The sequence below is a fragment of the Pongo abelii genome, chromosome 1, assembly GCF_028885655.2.
Source record: "Pongo abelii isolate AG06213 chromosome 1, NHGRI_mPonAbe1-v2.0_pri, whole genome shotgun sequence".
NCBI classification, from domain to species: Eukaryota; Metazoa; Chordata; class Mammalia; order Primates; family Hominidae; genus Pongo; species Pongo abelii.
This window is the reverse complement of record NC_071985.2, coordinates 93,584,813-93,600,129: the sequence shown is the minus strand read 5'-3', so window position 1 is coordinate 93,600,129 and position 15,317 is coordinate 93,584,813. Positions and strand designations below refer to the sequence as shown.

The following is a 15,317-nucleotide window of genomic DNA, read 5'->3' as shown; positions in this document are numbered from 1 at the left end:
CTTCATCTTCTCTTCAACTAGGATCCTCACAGGAATAGAAGAAATTTCAGTAACTGCTGTGGCACTCCTTTTTGGAAAAGTGTACAAGTTGCGAGTTCCTGAATCAATAGTCGCTGCCCCTCAGAAAGGGGCAATTCCTATCCTACCTATAGCAAATGACCAAGTAGAAGGCTACTCATGGAAGCACTGTGTGTGATGGCAAAACAGTGGAAATAATCTAAATGTTCACAATGAGTGACTGGTTAAATAAATTACAGTAATATAATGACACAGAATTCAGTCATAAAAAATAATGAAGAGGCTCTTTATACACGATACAGAATGATCTCCATGATATGTTACTGAGTGAAATAAACAAAATATAGAATTATTTGGACAGTTTAAAAAAGTGAGTAAAAGAGAGAATAAAATTATGTGTTTATATATGTTTAAATATTTACATATCCAAAAATATCTAAAATATCTCTGGAAGAATACAAAAGAAACATATAACACTGTTGTCTCTGAGGAGGGAAACTGGGTGGCTGGGGCACAGGAATGGAACTGCAGGCTTTTATTATATTCTTTGGTACTTTTAAAGTTTGAAACCATGTGAGGGTACGAGTAACTTATAAATATAAAGGAGGGGGTCTTCGTTCCCCCTCACAATGGCACCCCTCTTACCTGGACAGGTGAGACTGCTTTTTACTGGCTGATCTTTGGATCAGAGAGAGAAGGACATCAAGGAAGAAGAGAGCGTGGGCCCAGGAGAGAGCGACGCAGGACAGGAGGAAGAAAGAGAAAGAAAAACAAAACACGACATAAACCAGACAAGACACTAGGGATGGTTGGTTCAAAGAAAAACCACAACAGAGCCAAGAGTGACCCAGGGGAGGCATCTGGTCACAAGGTGAGCTTACTAACAGCCATGAGCTTTCTAACATCCAAATTTACCCATGTCATTTTGCTGCTTAAAACCTTTTAGAACCTCCCCACTGTACTTGGGAGAACAGTCATCTGGCCTCAGCTAGGCCATTCGCCACAGCATCTAACAGGAAGTATAATGCCTGATGCCCGGGGAAGTGCCCTTTAATGTTTTCCACAGCTCCCAGTATCTGTCCTTCCGGCAGCTCAAATACCCACTGAAAATGCTGCTGTTCACTTGTCTGTAAATCTGTACAGACAGGCAAGGTTGGAAGGTCCATGAAAGCAGAGAGGGTCTTGCTGCTGTGTCCCCAGTGCCTGACGCAGTAGGGAGGGGCTCAGTCCTATTCTTGGTCCCTGCTCTTTACTGTCCTCCTTTCACTTACCATGGTTTCTGGCTTCTGTCTCTGCCTACACTGTTCCTTCCTCCTACATGTTCTGCCTACTTTATTCCCTATGACTGCACAGGGCTATCCATGCTGGGCTTGAACTCCTCCTCCTTCCTACCTAAAGAGAAAGCCCATCTTATCTTGGGACACCTCGGGCCTTCTTGCCTTGTTTTTGACCCCACCAGGAAGCTGGTTTCCTATGCCCATATTAAAGCCTAGAAGGTGCATTTGAACCTGAGAACCTGATTTGGTTTGCATTTGAGCTGAGGCATGAACAGTTCCACATAATCAAAGGCAAATGAACCAAAAGGTCCATGTCCCTGCTGTCAACAACTATTACGGGCATGGACAAAGACCATTTCAGCAGTCACCAAAAGTTTCTCTAAAATAAAATCAGAGGCTAGGGCAGGTATGTGGGGGACAAGGAGATGGCAACGTAAGTATACTTGCAACAGATGAAAAAAAAATTTTTTTTCTGAGAGCTTAAAGGAGAGAAAACTACCGTTGAACTGAAGGAGGAAGAAATGCCTATGGAAGGCAGGCCTGGTGGACAGAATCAATGGACAGACTATTGTGTCAGCTGGGTTGTGAGTCTGAGCACATATTTGGGAGGAAGACCTTGGAAGGTTAAAAATCTGAGAAACAAGGAAAGGAGAGAGGTGGGTAGTTTGGCCTGAAATGGAGGCTGTCATAGATAGAAAAGACTTTAATAGTGGCCCCTCCCTTTTCCTGATGACATTCTCATCAAAATTTGGCAGCAGAGCTCAGATTCTGCTCAGCCTAAACCTGGGGGTATGGAGGCGGCCCTGTAGAGTGGAGAATTTCCCCCAAATTTGTACTCTAAATGGCACCACTGAGACAGATTTTCTGACCCAACTTCTCAGTTATCCCCTACTGCTAGTCAAAGAAACCTGTAGGTTCTTTATAATCGTTTCCCAGACTCACTCCTTTCTTTACATAATCACTGACACTCATCCCTTGAAGCCACATGTCTAGTGCCTCATGCCTGGATTACTGAAAAAAACCTCTTTTCCACTCTCCAGTCCATCCAGCACTCCACCACCACAGACTAACTTACTCAAATACTACTCCCTCAGGCCCTCTCATCAAGAACTTATCATTTCTTTCCTTATTATCTACACAATCAGATGTGCCTCCAATAACCTGGTATTAAAGAACTTTCATCCTGTGGACCCAAACGTCTTTTCAAATTCGTCTCTGATTACTTGCCTACTACCTACCTCTATTGGATCCTAAGCGATGCTATACTCATTCCCACCTCTGACTTGATGGTTGCCATCCCTTGTCATCTCTATCCATCTCCTACTACTTTTTCAAGGTCCTGATCAAATGGCATTGACTCCACAAAGCAGTCCCTGACCACTGCAGCACACATTTCATTTACCCCAACATTTTATTTTGAAAAATGTCAAACTACATTAACACTGAAGAAGTAGCATGGTGAATATCTATATGCCCTTCATTTAGATTCAGCAACTAACATTTGTAACAGTTGCTTTATCTATGTTTATACATTTTTTCTCACTTGAAAATTGCAGACATCATGACACTTTACCCCTATTTTAGCCTGTATGCCCTAAGAGCATTGAAATTCTTCTATATAACCACAATGCCATCAGCACACCCAATGAATCTAATACAATATTATCTAATATACAGTACACATTCAAATTTTCCTAACTGTCTTATTAAGTTCTTTATAGCTATTCCCCAATTGCCTCAGTTCAGGAGCCAATCAAAGATCTCGAATTATACTTACATCCTGTCTCTTTCAGATTAATTTAATCTAGAACCCTACTTTTCTTGGTCTTGTCTCTCATAACACTGACATTTTGCAGAGTCTAGGCCAGTAATCTTGTTGAATGGCCTACAATCTGGATTCATCTGATGCCTCCTCATGGTTAGATTCATGTTAAACATTTTTAAGAGACTATTATATAAGTGATGTTGGATAGCTTGCCCCATTTTGGTGATGGTAGGTTTGATTACTTAGGTAAAGTGGTATTCCTGAGATTTTTTCAATGGTAAAAATCTATTTTCTCGTTTTAATTAATGAGAAATCTGTGGGACGATATTTTAAGACTGCATAGATACTGTTTTCCAACAATCTCTCCTCCAATAGTTTTACTCTCCATAGATGATTCTTGCCTAAAGCGCTTATTGCACTGGTGCCTGCAAAATGTCAACTTGCTAATTCTATCATTCCTTCAACATATATTAGCCAGTAAGCTTTTATAAAGAATGTCATCATCCCTTTTCTGGAGTAGTGCTATGAACTCACAGATCTTGTTTCCCCCACGAAGTAATAATATATTATAGTCTATTACCCTTTAAAAAAAAAAGTTTGAAATGTTCCAATTTGACCAGTGGGAGCTTCTGAAAGCCAGCTCCTGTGTCCTTTTAACATGTCACCATCTGTCTTTGATCATGTCCTTGCTTTCTGTCACAAAAAGATACTCCATGCTCACCTTGTACTTCCCCTATGCCAGACCTGGAATCAAACATTTCTCCAAGGAGCCCTGTTCCTTTTAGCAGGAAATGCATTTAGAAACAAGATCTGACTACTAGGTACTCATTGTTGCTGAGCTGTCCCTCATTCCAGGCCCTTTTAAGGAACAGAGCTAGAAAAATTTATTATAAATTTTTGAGTTCACACTGGTATCTCCAATTTGAACTCAACACAACAGGGTTCTTCATCTTCCCCATTCCACATTTTATCTTCCTTTTCTCATATTGAGAACCCCGTTCCTAAACAATACCAATATATTTACTCACTGCTCTATTCAATATGCAGAAAAGATAGTTCCTGGAGCTACTACATCAGTATCACTAGTAACAACAAACCTATGAAGTTCAAGGTTTTCTTGCAGTTCTTTTTGTCCTCAGACTATATCCCAGTATCATCAGTAATGTGTGTGAAAATTTCTGGGTTAATCCGTTGGGTTTTTTGTTTGTTTTGTTTAGTTTTTTGAGACAGGGTTTCACTCCGTCGCCCAGACTAGAGTGCAGTGGCAAAATTACAGCTCACTGCAACCTCTGCCTCCTGGGTTCAAGTGATCCTCCCGCCTTAGCCTCCCAAATAGCTGGGATTACAGGCACACACCACCATGCCTGGCTAATTTTCGTATTTTTTATAGAGATGGGGTTTTGCCATGTTGCCCAGGCTGGTCTTGAACTCCTGGGCTCAAGTGATCCACCTGCCTCGGCCTCCCAAAGCACTGGGATTACAGGCGTGAGCCACTGTGCTCGGTCTTAATCTGTTTTTATGTTATCAATTTGAGATATATTTATGTTTCTTTTTATATTTTTACTGAATCTTAGGGTTTGTTTTTTTTCAAGCTTATTTCATTTTTTGAATATATCAAACATTTACATGGTTGAAAAATCAAAATGAAATTTTAAAAGTATATTCAGAAGTGCACCTATTCTTTCTCCCCATTCCCCAAGTAACCGTTTTCATTTGTTTTTGGTTTCCTTGCTGTGTTTCTTCTTGTAAAACTAAATAAATACCTATACATATTCTTATTTTCCTTTCTTCCTTACACAACAGGTAGTATCATCCCCTTTTTGCACTTTGCTTTTTTCACTTACAATATCTGTAGAGCAACTCACAGAACTCCTCTTCTTTACAATGCAGCCCGCATTGGCGCACACATTCTCCCCTCCTCCAAGGCTCCCTGTGGCCTGGTGCGTCAGTCCTGCTATCTGCTGGAGGGCAGAAGTTGCAGTGTGGACTTCCCGGTATGCCTGAGTGCAGCACAAGGCACAGAGCAGGTGCCTTCTAACTATGCATCCACATGCTAATCACCCCAGCCCACAGGGTGGGCGACAAAGCAAGGAGATGCTTGGTGACCTTCCAGAGAGCCCACATATCCTTTTTGTTGGTCTGCGGTGTGTCTGTGTGTGAATGTGTGTGTATATATATATATTTTAAAAATTAGTTGCTAAGCAATAAAATACAGATTTCTGACTTCTCTTGAAAGATCAGTCAGAAGTTCTGGCATCCTCGAGCTTACGGTCTCACATAGAGACAATCAGCTGAAAATGAGTGGTGGCAGCCCTCTCCAGATGGGCATGTCTTACCTTTCCCAGTCACCACTGCCCACAGCTTACACTGCCCACTGCTTCACTCAGACCCCTACAAAGTATACGAGTTCGAACTTAAGGTGGCCAAACAGGACTGGCTTCTGGAGTTTAAAGAAACAAAGATAAGCAAATAACATCATGTCCTTTCCATCTGTCAATGGGAGGTTCCTGGTCTCCTCACCCTTATGCCTACCCCATCACAAATGTGTAAATGAGGACAAGGCCTAGAACATCCACGTTCTGTGGTAATAATGATAAAGTTCTTACTACCTACCACGTGCTGTGCTAAGCACTTGATATAACTTTATCTAATTCAATACTCACAAAAGTCTGGTGAAACAGGTAGTACATCCCCATTTTCCAGTGCGTGAACAGAGAGGTTAAATAAATGAAGTTAAGATGTGCATAAAGTTGGTGTGACTTCAAGGTCTGTGCTCCTAAATAAAAAATTATATGACCTGTATATGCCACATGTAGATTTGTTTGGTCTTTATTTTCTCTTTTACATACATACACACACATTCCAGACATATACACATATATACATCACATGTGCCCACACACATATTATACATATATGACATGATTAAAGATATATATAATACACATATGCTATATATGTATATAAATACATAATACACATACATAAGATAGACGGATAGAGAAAGATTAAAAAAACACACTATACACAGGCTGAGCTAGGTTTTCCTGAGTCTGGGGCAAAATAATATTCCTGGGCCCTTCCCTAAAGACAAGAGCAGTAAACCAGGAAACAGATACCCTACCGGGACCTTAGCTCCAGATAAAGTCCATACTTACTGAACTCTGACCTGGTCTTACTGGTTGGTTTTCCTTATCTCCCAGGGTGGAGTTTTCAGGAGGCTCCTGGCACCCTAACTTTCTATGGATTCTGCCTCCGGGTAGAATTTTCCCTCTGGTCTGAGGCTGGCAAACACACCCTCCTAGGCCTGCACATCCCTACAGTAAGGGCTATGAGGAAAGAGGGCTGTTTGCAGACAACCACTGCTGATCTATAAGCATCAGTTCCCTCATCTCTTAAACTAGAGAATAGACAAATGTTCTCTGGCAGTGCACCAGAGAAGGTTCACTCCTCAGTTGGATCACTTCCTAGCTATCCAGCAGCATATGAATCACTTGAGGCCCCACCCTTAGGGATCCAATTCAGCAGGTCTGTGGTGTGGAATCTATTTCAACAGGCAGCCCAAGCCATTCTTATTCAGAGGACCGTAACCTGGAGAAACTCTTGAAACAAGTCTCTTAATTTCTGAGTCTATCATCAGTCTATCATCTTTCTTATCTGCAAAATGAACACATATTGATATCATCTGTTAGTCTGTCGTCTCTTTCAGACTTTAAGCCCCTGAGAACAGGGACCATGTCTTATTCATCCTTGTATCACCAGCTGAGTTCCAGCACAGTGTCTGGTGCATAGTGAGGGTTGCTCCAAAAATGTTAGCTGAAGGACCATACACGTCCTTTCTTTCTTCCAGGGCTGATATGAGGGCAAAAAAGATAATATTTATTAAGTGCTTTGAAAGTGTAAAGCCCTCTGCAAATGGTTTTATTGTGTGTGTGTGTTTTTTTTTTCCAGGTGTACAGTGGGTGACCTATGCTTGAAAAATGTCAGGTGTGAGGGGAACAGAACTAGAATGAGTGAGTGAAAAATACCCCCAGGGTGTTCAAATTCTAGGTAGGGCAGGGCCAGTAAACCTCACCTTTCTACTTTCATGAAGGTCTTAGACAAGAAGAGATTTTAGGATTTGTTTGACTATCAGAACAGACAACTTGGCAGACAGGTGTGTGTGGAGAAGGGAGGCAGAGAACTGGTGTGTTGAGAAGGTTGGTTAGCTTGGTTCAACATTGAATACTCAGCACACCGGCCATGTGGTATGGTTTTAAAAGCACAGCTTTAAGAGTCAAAATACGGGCACAAGCTCAGGCTCAGCCCTTTCTTGGCTATGTAGTCTTAGGCAAGTCATCCAACCTCTCCGAACCTTAGTTTCCCAATAACAAATGTGGATAATACTACCTCTCTCAAAGGGTAATTGGGAGGACCAAATCACCTTCACTGACACCTCAAAGCTACAACAGTTAAACTGCAATCAATCTCCCCAGCCCTGCTCCTGATCAAGCGTTTCCTCCTCAGTAAAACACTGCCGTGCACTTGCTCATGCCAGAAATCTGAGATTATCTTTGACATCTCTCTGCAAATCCAATCAATTGACAAGTCCTACTGATATGACCTCCTAACATTTCTGAAATCCACCTACTTCTCTTCTCCCCCTCTCTGCCACCATGCTCATTTAAGACACCATCATCTCTCACCTAGAAGAACTGGCCTCCCCATGTCTACTCTAGCCCCTACCCATTCTTACACACAGAATGATCTTTTAAAGAGAGAAATTAGAGGATATACACCCTTCCGTGGTTTCCCACTGTCCTTGCATGAAGTTCCAAATCCTGCACATGGCTAGCAGGTCCTTGGGTGAGGTCTCATGCCTATTCTCAAGCCGTGTATCTGGTCACCCTCCCTCTCACTCACTGTATTTCAACCTCAGGGGCTTTCTCTCCCACCTTGGCCTGGGGAACTCACACTCATTCCTCAGCTTTCAGCTTAAGTGTCTCTTTCTCAGAGAGGCCTTCTCTGACAGTTAATGTGTTGAGTCTCCCTGAAATTTACCTTTGTAATGTGCCTAACTCAATAGTAACTACACTATTGTTTGGGTGCCTTTTCTTCTTCTTCTTTTTTTTTTTTTTTTTTTTTTTTGAGACAGGGTCTCACTCTGTTGCCCAGGCTGGAGTGCAGTGGTGCAACCACGGCTCACTGCAGCCTCGACTTCCTGGGTTCAAGCTCAAGCAATCCTCCCACCTAAGCTCCCTGAGTAGCTGCCCAGTTTTTTTTTTTTTTTTTTTTTTTTTTTTTTTTAAATAGAGATGAGCTCTGACTATCTTGCCCAGGCTGGTCTCAAACTCCTGGGCACAAGGGATCTCAGCCTCCCAATGTGCTGGGATTACAGGCATGTGCCACTGTGCCCGGCCGGTTTGGGTGCTTTTTAAAATGTCTGCTCTTTTCCCATTTAATGATAAACTTCATATATCTTGTTCTCATGTATACTTGTCCAGAACACAGGACATAGTAGATATTCAATAAATATGTGTTGGAAGATGAAATCAGATATAGGTAACAGATCTTTAGACATCAAAATAAGCCTATACTTATCACAGCTGTTGAGAGAAACATTTTTGAGTGACCTCCACAATGCATATAAATTAGGATTAAATTCATAATTTCATAGTTTTAACAAAGACTAATAAACTAGAAGGGTGTTAGCCTCTCTATGGACTTAGGTGGGGAGTACCACTGGCAACCCTGTAAGAACTATTTAAGCTTAAATTCTTCAATGCCCCAGATTGCTACAATTGAATTCTGCACATAAGACAGTGAAGCATCAACTAAATAAGAAACTGCATGTTAAAGTGTGTTGGTAGTTACAAAGTAGATTTGGGGAGGGGATGGACAAAGAAGAAATTAGAGAGTGGACTTTAACCAGAGCCTTGGAGGAAGGGAGGATTCTGACAGGTAGCTATGCTGTGGAAGGACATTCTAGGGGAGGAAGCAGCAGAAGAAGGCAGAGGGAGGACACAGGGACTCTGGGGAGGCTGTCAATGCAATATGGGAGAAAAGGGGATGGATCTCACAACAGGGAGTGTAACAAGAGATAAAATTAAAAAGACAAGGGTCTCCGTCCTGATTCTGCCACTTACTAGCTGGCTGAGCTTAGGAACCTCTCTCTCTCTCTCTCTCTTTTTTTTTTTTTTTTTTTGAGACAAAGTCTTGCTCTGTCACTCAGGCTGGAGTGCAGTGGTATAATAATAGTTCACTGAAACCTCCAATTCCTGGTCTTATGTGATCCTTCCGCCTCAGCCTCTCAAGTAGCTGGGATTACAGGTCTGCACCACTATATATGGCTAGTTAAATTTTTTTTTTTTTTTTGTAGAGATGGGGTCTCCCTTTGTTGCCAAGGCTGGTCTTGAACTCCTAGGCTCAAGCAATCCTCCCGCCTCAGCCTCTCAAAGTGCTGGGATTACAAGTGTGAGACACCATGCCCAGCCAGGAACCTCTCTTAAACTCTCTGAGCCTTATAATTCACCTGCCCTGTCCTACCTATCTCACACAGCTGCTGTGAGAATCAGGCGGGATAAAGTATGTCAAAAGGTTCTGCAAATACTAAAGTAACATATCATTGCTAGGGAGTATGATGGAGGGAAAAAGACAGGTTATGGAGGGGCTTAAATGGTATCTAAGGATTATAGATTTGATTATTTACAGATGGGGGAGCTGTTGAAGGCTTTCTCGAAGGAGTAATAGGATCAGGTTTAGCCTTTAAAAAGATAAGTCTGACTGCAGTGACTAGAGCGGCCTGGAGGAGGAAAGGCTGGAGGCCCAGAGACCAGCTGCGGCAGAGCAGATGTGCATCTGAAAGACAGCAATGCATGGAATGCACTAGAAAGCACAGGTGAGGGACAGACTGCTGAGAGTGGGTTACTAGGAGCTGACACTGGGAGTACCCTCTAGCCCTGCACTGTCTAACAGGAACCCCAGGTCACATGTGGCTAAGAGCACCAGAAATGTGGCTGGTTCAAATTGAAATACACTGTATAAAATGCACATCAGATTTAAAGTTTTAGTGAAAAAAAAAGAATGTAAAATATCTCAATAACTTTTTATATTAGAGTATTTTGAATATATTGGGTTAAATGAAATATATCATTAAAATAATTTCACCTGTATTTTTTTTTTTTTTACTATGGCTACTAGAAAATGTTAAATTACATGTGGTTTCCACTATCTTTCTATTGGACAGCACTGATCTGGCCTCCTTTGGCCACAGCTGCACCACACTTCCACCTTCTCTCCAGTGGCGAGACCTCCTTGCCCTTCAGAACAGTCAAAGAAAACCAGAAGCCTGCCCAGAGTCATCCCTCCAGGAACTTCTGTCTCCCACAGCACCTGGTATATATTTCTGCCAAAGCACCTCCCACATTGTCGACCTCTCTCCTTGTTCGCTGGACTGTGAGTCCTAGAGTAAAGAGGCACAACTGTCTCCCAGAAAGGAAGCAGAGCCCGGCTCTGAGGGCACCATCTTCATCCCTCAGTAGAGAACAATCCAGCACTGCCCTAGGCTGTGCACCCTTTTCTCCACTCAGAACCCAACACCCCATCAGCCTTGCAGGCTCTATCAGCATAGGTATTGGCACAAGCTCACATCTGATTTATCTAATTTGTCACATATTTCTTAGAAAAAGCTCAATGCCCAAGCTATGCCCAGGAATTTACATTGATATTGAGGAGCAGTGTGGTGAAGTGTGGAGTTAGAACAGGCCTGGCTCTGCCTCTGGCCATCTGTGGGACTGACAGCAAACTCTTTTCTGTGAACCTCAGTTTTCTCATCTACAAAACGAGAATACTAGCCACCTATCCTATCAGGCTGTTTTAAGAATTGGTGTAATGTAAGTACAGTATCTAGTACAATGGCTGGCGCTCTGCAGTACTTTAAAAATGGGTGCTATTCTTTGCTGTAAGACCCTAAGTCAGACATAATTAGTAAGCTACTGCCAAAGCAAGCACATCCTGCCTTGAAACACAAAATCAAGTCTTGAGTTATCTAATATAGATGCAACCATCTTACAGATCTCCTAAGATCTCCTAGATGATCTACTGCCGAATATTATGTTTAGCCTATATTTATTTGCTTTTGTCACGGAGTCCTCCATCAAACTTATGTTCAATGAAAAGAATAGCATCTCAAGACATCAAGAGGAAGCCAGGAGACCTAGATATTGGTGCTAATTCTGCCATTTACTAGCTGTGCAACTCTAGACAGCATTAAGCAACTTTCAGGAAGATCCAAGATCTGGTTATTAGGAGTAGAAGTCAGGGGTGGAGAGCAAAGCCACAGGAAGGGAAATCATGGAGGCTGCCCCAGCAGGAGGGAGGGGGCGGGCCCTTCTGACAAGAGGGCAGGACTGACAGCTGGCAGCCTAGACATCTGGGTTCTAGACCCACTCTGCCCTTATCTTTTTATATATCCTTGAAAAGGGAGAAGAAAATTACATATAATAAGCATGTGTTACAGGCATTCATTTAATCCTGACAACCTGGTGAGATAACAGTGTTATTTTCCTTTATGGATAAGGAAAATGAGGTTCAGATAAGTTACATAAGTCGCCCCAGGCCATGCAGCTATTAAATAGTAGAGCCAGGACACAAGTTCAAGTTTGCCTGATACCAAAGTCCCAGCTTCCTCTCCCTGTGCCTTGGCCCTATCATCCCCATGACGAGGGAGCTGAGATAGGTCATCTCATGTCCTTTCTTAATTCTGCTTGATTCTTTGTCCCTTATAATTCTTCTTCAGCGTATCAGGTCTTTGCACCCAGGCAGAACTACATCCCTAGCCTGGAAAGGAAAGATTCTCTCTAAAGAATACAGGGAGGGCAGGCCACAGCCAAATTCATTTCAACTGGAAAAGAAACAACAGACACCATCACCAACCATGATCTAGAAGCAATTCTGCGTCTGCATTGGTGATATCTACAAGATGAATAAGTATATTTTCATTTGAGTTTCCTGGTTTTCAACAAAGGGCAAAGGAGACGAGCAGAACCTAGAACCTACAAGATAAAGAACAAGCATCTGTCACAGGTACTTGCCAGGGCCGAAGGAAAGGCCTCCATCTGTGGAATGAGGTTTCCTCCTCGCCACATCGTAGCCACTGTGTGGCACTGGGCAAGCCACACCACTTCTCAGTCTCAGCTTTCCTAACAGTAAGATGGGAAGACCAAGCCTTGTACTTTTTGCAGGGCACTGTGATAATTAAATTACTTGTCATCCTAAAACCACTCTACAAGAGTATCTTCTTTAAATTTTTTTGAGACAGAGTCACACTCTGTCACACAGGCTGGAGTGCAGTGGTGCGATCTCAGCTCACTGCAACCTCTGCCTCCCAGGTTCAAGCGATTCTTGTGCCTCAGTCTCCTGAGCAGCTGGAATTACAGCGTGTGTCAACATGCCAGGCTAATTTTTGTAGTTTTAGTAAAGATGAGGTTTTGCCATGTTGGCCAGGCTGGTCTCAAACTCCTGACCTCAAGTGAGCCACCTGCCTCCACCTCCCAAAGTGCTGAGATTATAGGTATGATCCACCGTTTCCTGCCCTACAGGCATATCTTGTTTTACCTAATGTTTTCCTGAAAAGATAAGTAAATATGTTCTGAAGTAAATCATCCTGAAAGTGATAATACCTTAAATATAAATTCTCAAAAGACTGGACTTTCTTCAAAGAAGGCATACTTCACTTTATACCTTCTATAAACGGAGTTGTTACTTGAGTCGATTTTTGATTATTGGCACAAATAAAGGACCAACCATAAAACAGGTACCCAGGATAATGGCCAATCCAAGAAGTCTTCATTTTGCTTTTTTAAAAGTGTGTCATTTGGCCCAGAAGATTCACCTTTCTAATTTACTTTCTTAAGGTGGATTTTAAATTAGCTCCCTTTCCCTGAGTTCATGCCAACATCGATAGGAAAGTACTGGGTGGCAGAGGAAAGTTAGTGTTCTACTTTAAAACCACTGAGGTTAAACTATCAAATGGGTAACTTGTGGAAGTAATGGGAGTTGACGGTATGAGATCTGCTTGTCTTTGCAATCCCCTTCCTTGGGCAGGCTGTATGCAACCTGTTCTTCAGCTGAGGTAACTGCAGGTAGATGCAAATTGAGTCATGGCAACCTAAGCTCCCAACTGTAATGGGGGGCAGAAGTGGGAGGGGGGCCAGAGCTTCACAGGCTGAGTCCATACCCTCCACATTCTTGGCTGGTGACTTCAGGAAGCCCTGCCAGAAGTAGAAGAAAGAAGGGTGTACAGACAGGGGAGGTTATTCCAGGTCCCCCTGGAAATTCCTGTTCTACCCTTCTAAAACCTGTCCGGAAGCTCCCCTCCTTGAGGAAGCCTTCCTCAATGAACTCTCAAATGATGACACTTCTATTCTTTGCATCTCCTGGCCCTTAAGCATCTGACTTATGCTATCATCACAGATCCCTGCCTGTGTACTGCTTTTAAAAGAAACTCACATATTCTACCGTGTGATCTGTTTAATAAAATACCTGTTCTGAAGGAGAGACTTACGTCTTCTATTTTTTTGTTTCTTTAGCACCAAGTCTCCAACAACCTAAAATGGGTCTCTCAACCCATAGACTGAGCTCTACAAAGTATACTTGATATACATAGTTGGCTAGGATGCTGACAGAAGGCCAGCCAAGAGAAAATCAGAGTCAAGTTTTCCAGTAGCCAGATCCCTGCAGCTCTCGCCACAGTTTCATCACCCAGGATCCACTCTGGATCTCTCTGTTGTTTACTCCATCCCCTCACATTGACTAACGGGCCTTGGACCACTAGAACATTAGCCACTGTGTTTATGACAAAGACAACCCCAAGCAACAAACTCAACATGTAGCTGCCTGATAGGAGGTGCAATAGGCAGGCCACAAACCAAAAGAATGTTCCATTGGCTCTGGCTATGCAGGCACTTTGCAGATCTAGATCACACAAACGAAGGGTGACCTCTCCACTGGGGGAGATCCCAGACCATTCTGTGGGAGGAAAAGTGGTTTTTAGAGCAGTGGCTCCTACCACTTCCAGAAAGTGTTGCTGTCTCTTACACTCTTTCCTACTGAATTACATCTTTGATACTGAGGGGCTTGCACAACAGTGAAAGGGGTGTTAGGAAGACAAAAATTATTGGCACTGGGATATGGGCTTATAATTCCCTCTGTAGGTTTACAAAAATGGTCGGTATTTGTCCTACAGCACTTAATTTGACTCACAATTCACGCAGCACAGTTTAAATAAAGTATCCTAACGGTTTGAATATTTGGATTATAGTCTTAGTTCTAGGCCTTGTATTTCTCCTAAACAAAAAGTGTGGTTGCATGTGCATGTGTGGGATTGGGAAGCGGGGCGGTGAAATGATGGGAGAGAGGAAGAGAAGAATGAACCAAGTGGTCCCTGCAGTTCCTTTCCAGGACCTGGACACATATGATGATTCTATCCAGGCACAAATCACATGACAATGAGGCTTTATTACATCAACGATGGACCACCTCGAACAGGGCAATAATAGCATTTCAACTGGGAAACTGCTAGTCCACAAAACACAATCTCCAGGAAATGAACCTGGATTGGCCAGGAGAGAAACAATGGCGACTGAGCAATCAGTTTGGATCTTATTCTCCATCGAGTGAGGCACATAAGATACACTCAACGGAAATTTGTTGAATGCTGAATGACCAACCTTGAAATTCTAAATCCTCCCAAACTCTAGTGCTCCAAACAGTCCAACCTTGCCCTTCAGCCCACTTTTCTAAGGCTGAATTCAAGTAGTACTGTCTCTAGTAAACTTCCCTAACTAGTCCAACTTACCCAATGATTCTTTCAGTAACTAAGTCCATTTCTACTGCATTTTGAGTCCATACTATGCTATTTAGCACTTGTTATCAAATCATTTCATCCATATTGTTCATATCTCACTCCAACTAGATGATAAATTCCTCACGAGCAGAAATCCTGTCATATATACTTTGTTGATAGAGCCCGCAATAACTAACACAGTGCTAAGCATATACTCTTAGTAAATTCTTGTGACTGATTGATAAATGGGAACTCAAGATGATAATAATAATAAGAGCTAGCAAATTCTTAAACCACTTACTGAGACAAGAATGTAGGTTCCTGAGTTCCCCTTCCAGATGTAAATGCTGGCCTTGACATTTATTAGCTGTGTGACTTTAGGCAAGTTACTTAATCTCTTGCCTCAGACTACTCATCCATAAAATGGAGATAA

At 42.4% G+C, this 15,317-nt stretch overlaps 1 protein-coding gene across 14 annotated transcripts in view; it reads right to left on the bottom strand.

Moving 5' to 3' along the window:
- Nucleotides 1–15,317, bottom strand: part of ARHGEF11 (Rho guanine nucleotide exchange factor 11) — a 115,973-nt gene that overhangs the window by 56,992 nt on the left and 43,664 nt on the right. For 7 of the 14 annotated variants that reach the window (XM_054550925.2, XM_054550934.2, XM_054550930.2 and 4 more), the window contains exon 2: nt 664–696. The exons of the other annotated variants lie outside the window; for them this stretch is intronic. In XM_054550925.2, coding sequence (XP_054406900.1) covers nt 664–696 — 33 coding nt within the window. The remainder of the gene's footprint in view (nt 1–663; nt 697–15,317) is intronic. 14 annotated transcript variants of the gene reach the window in all.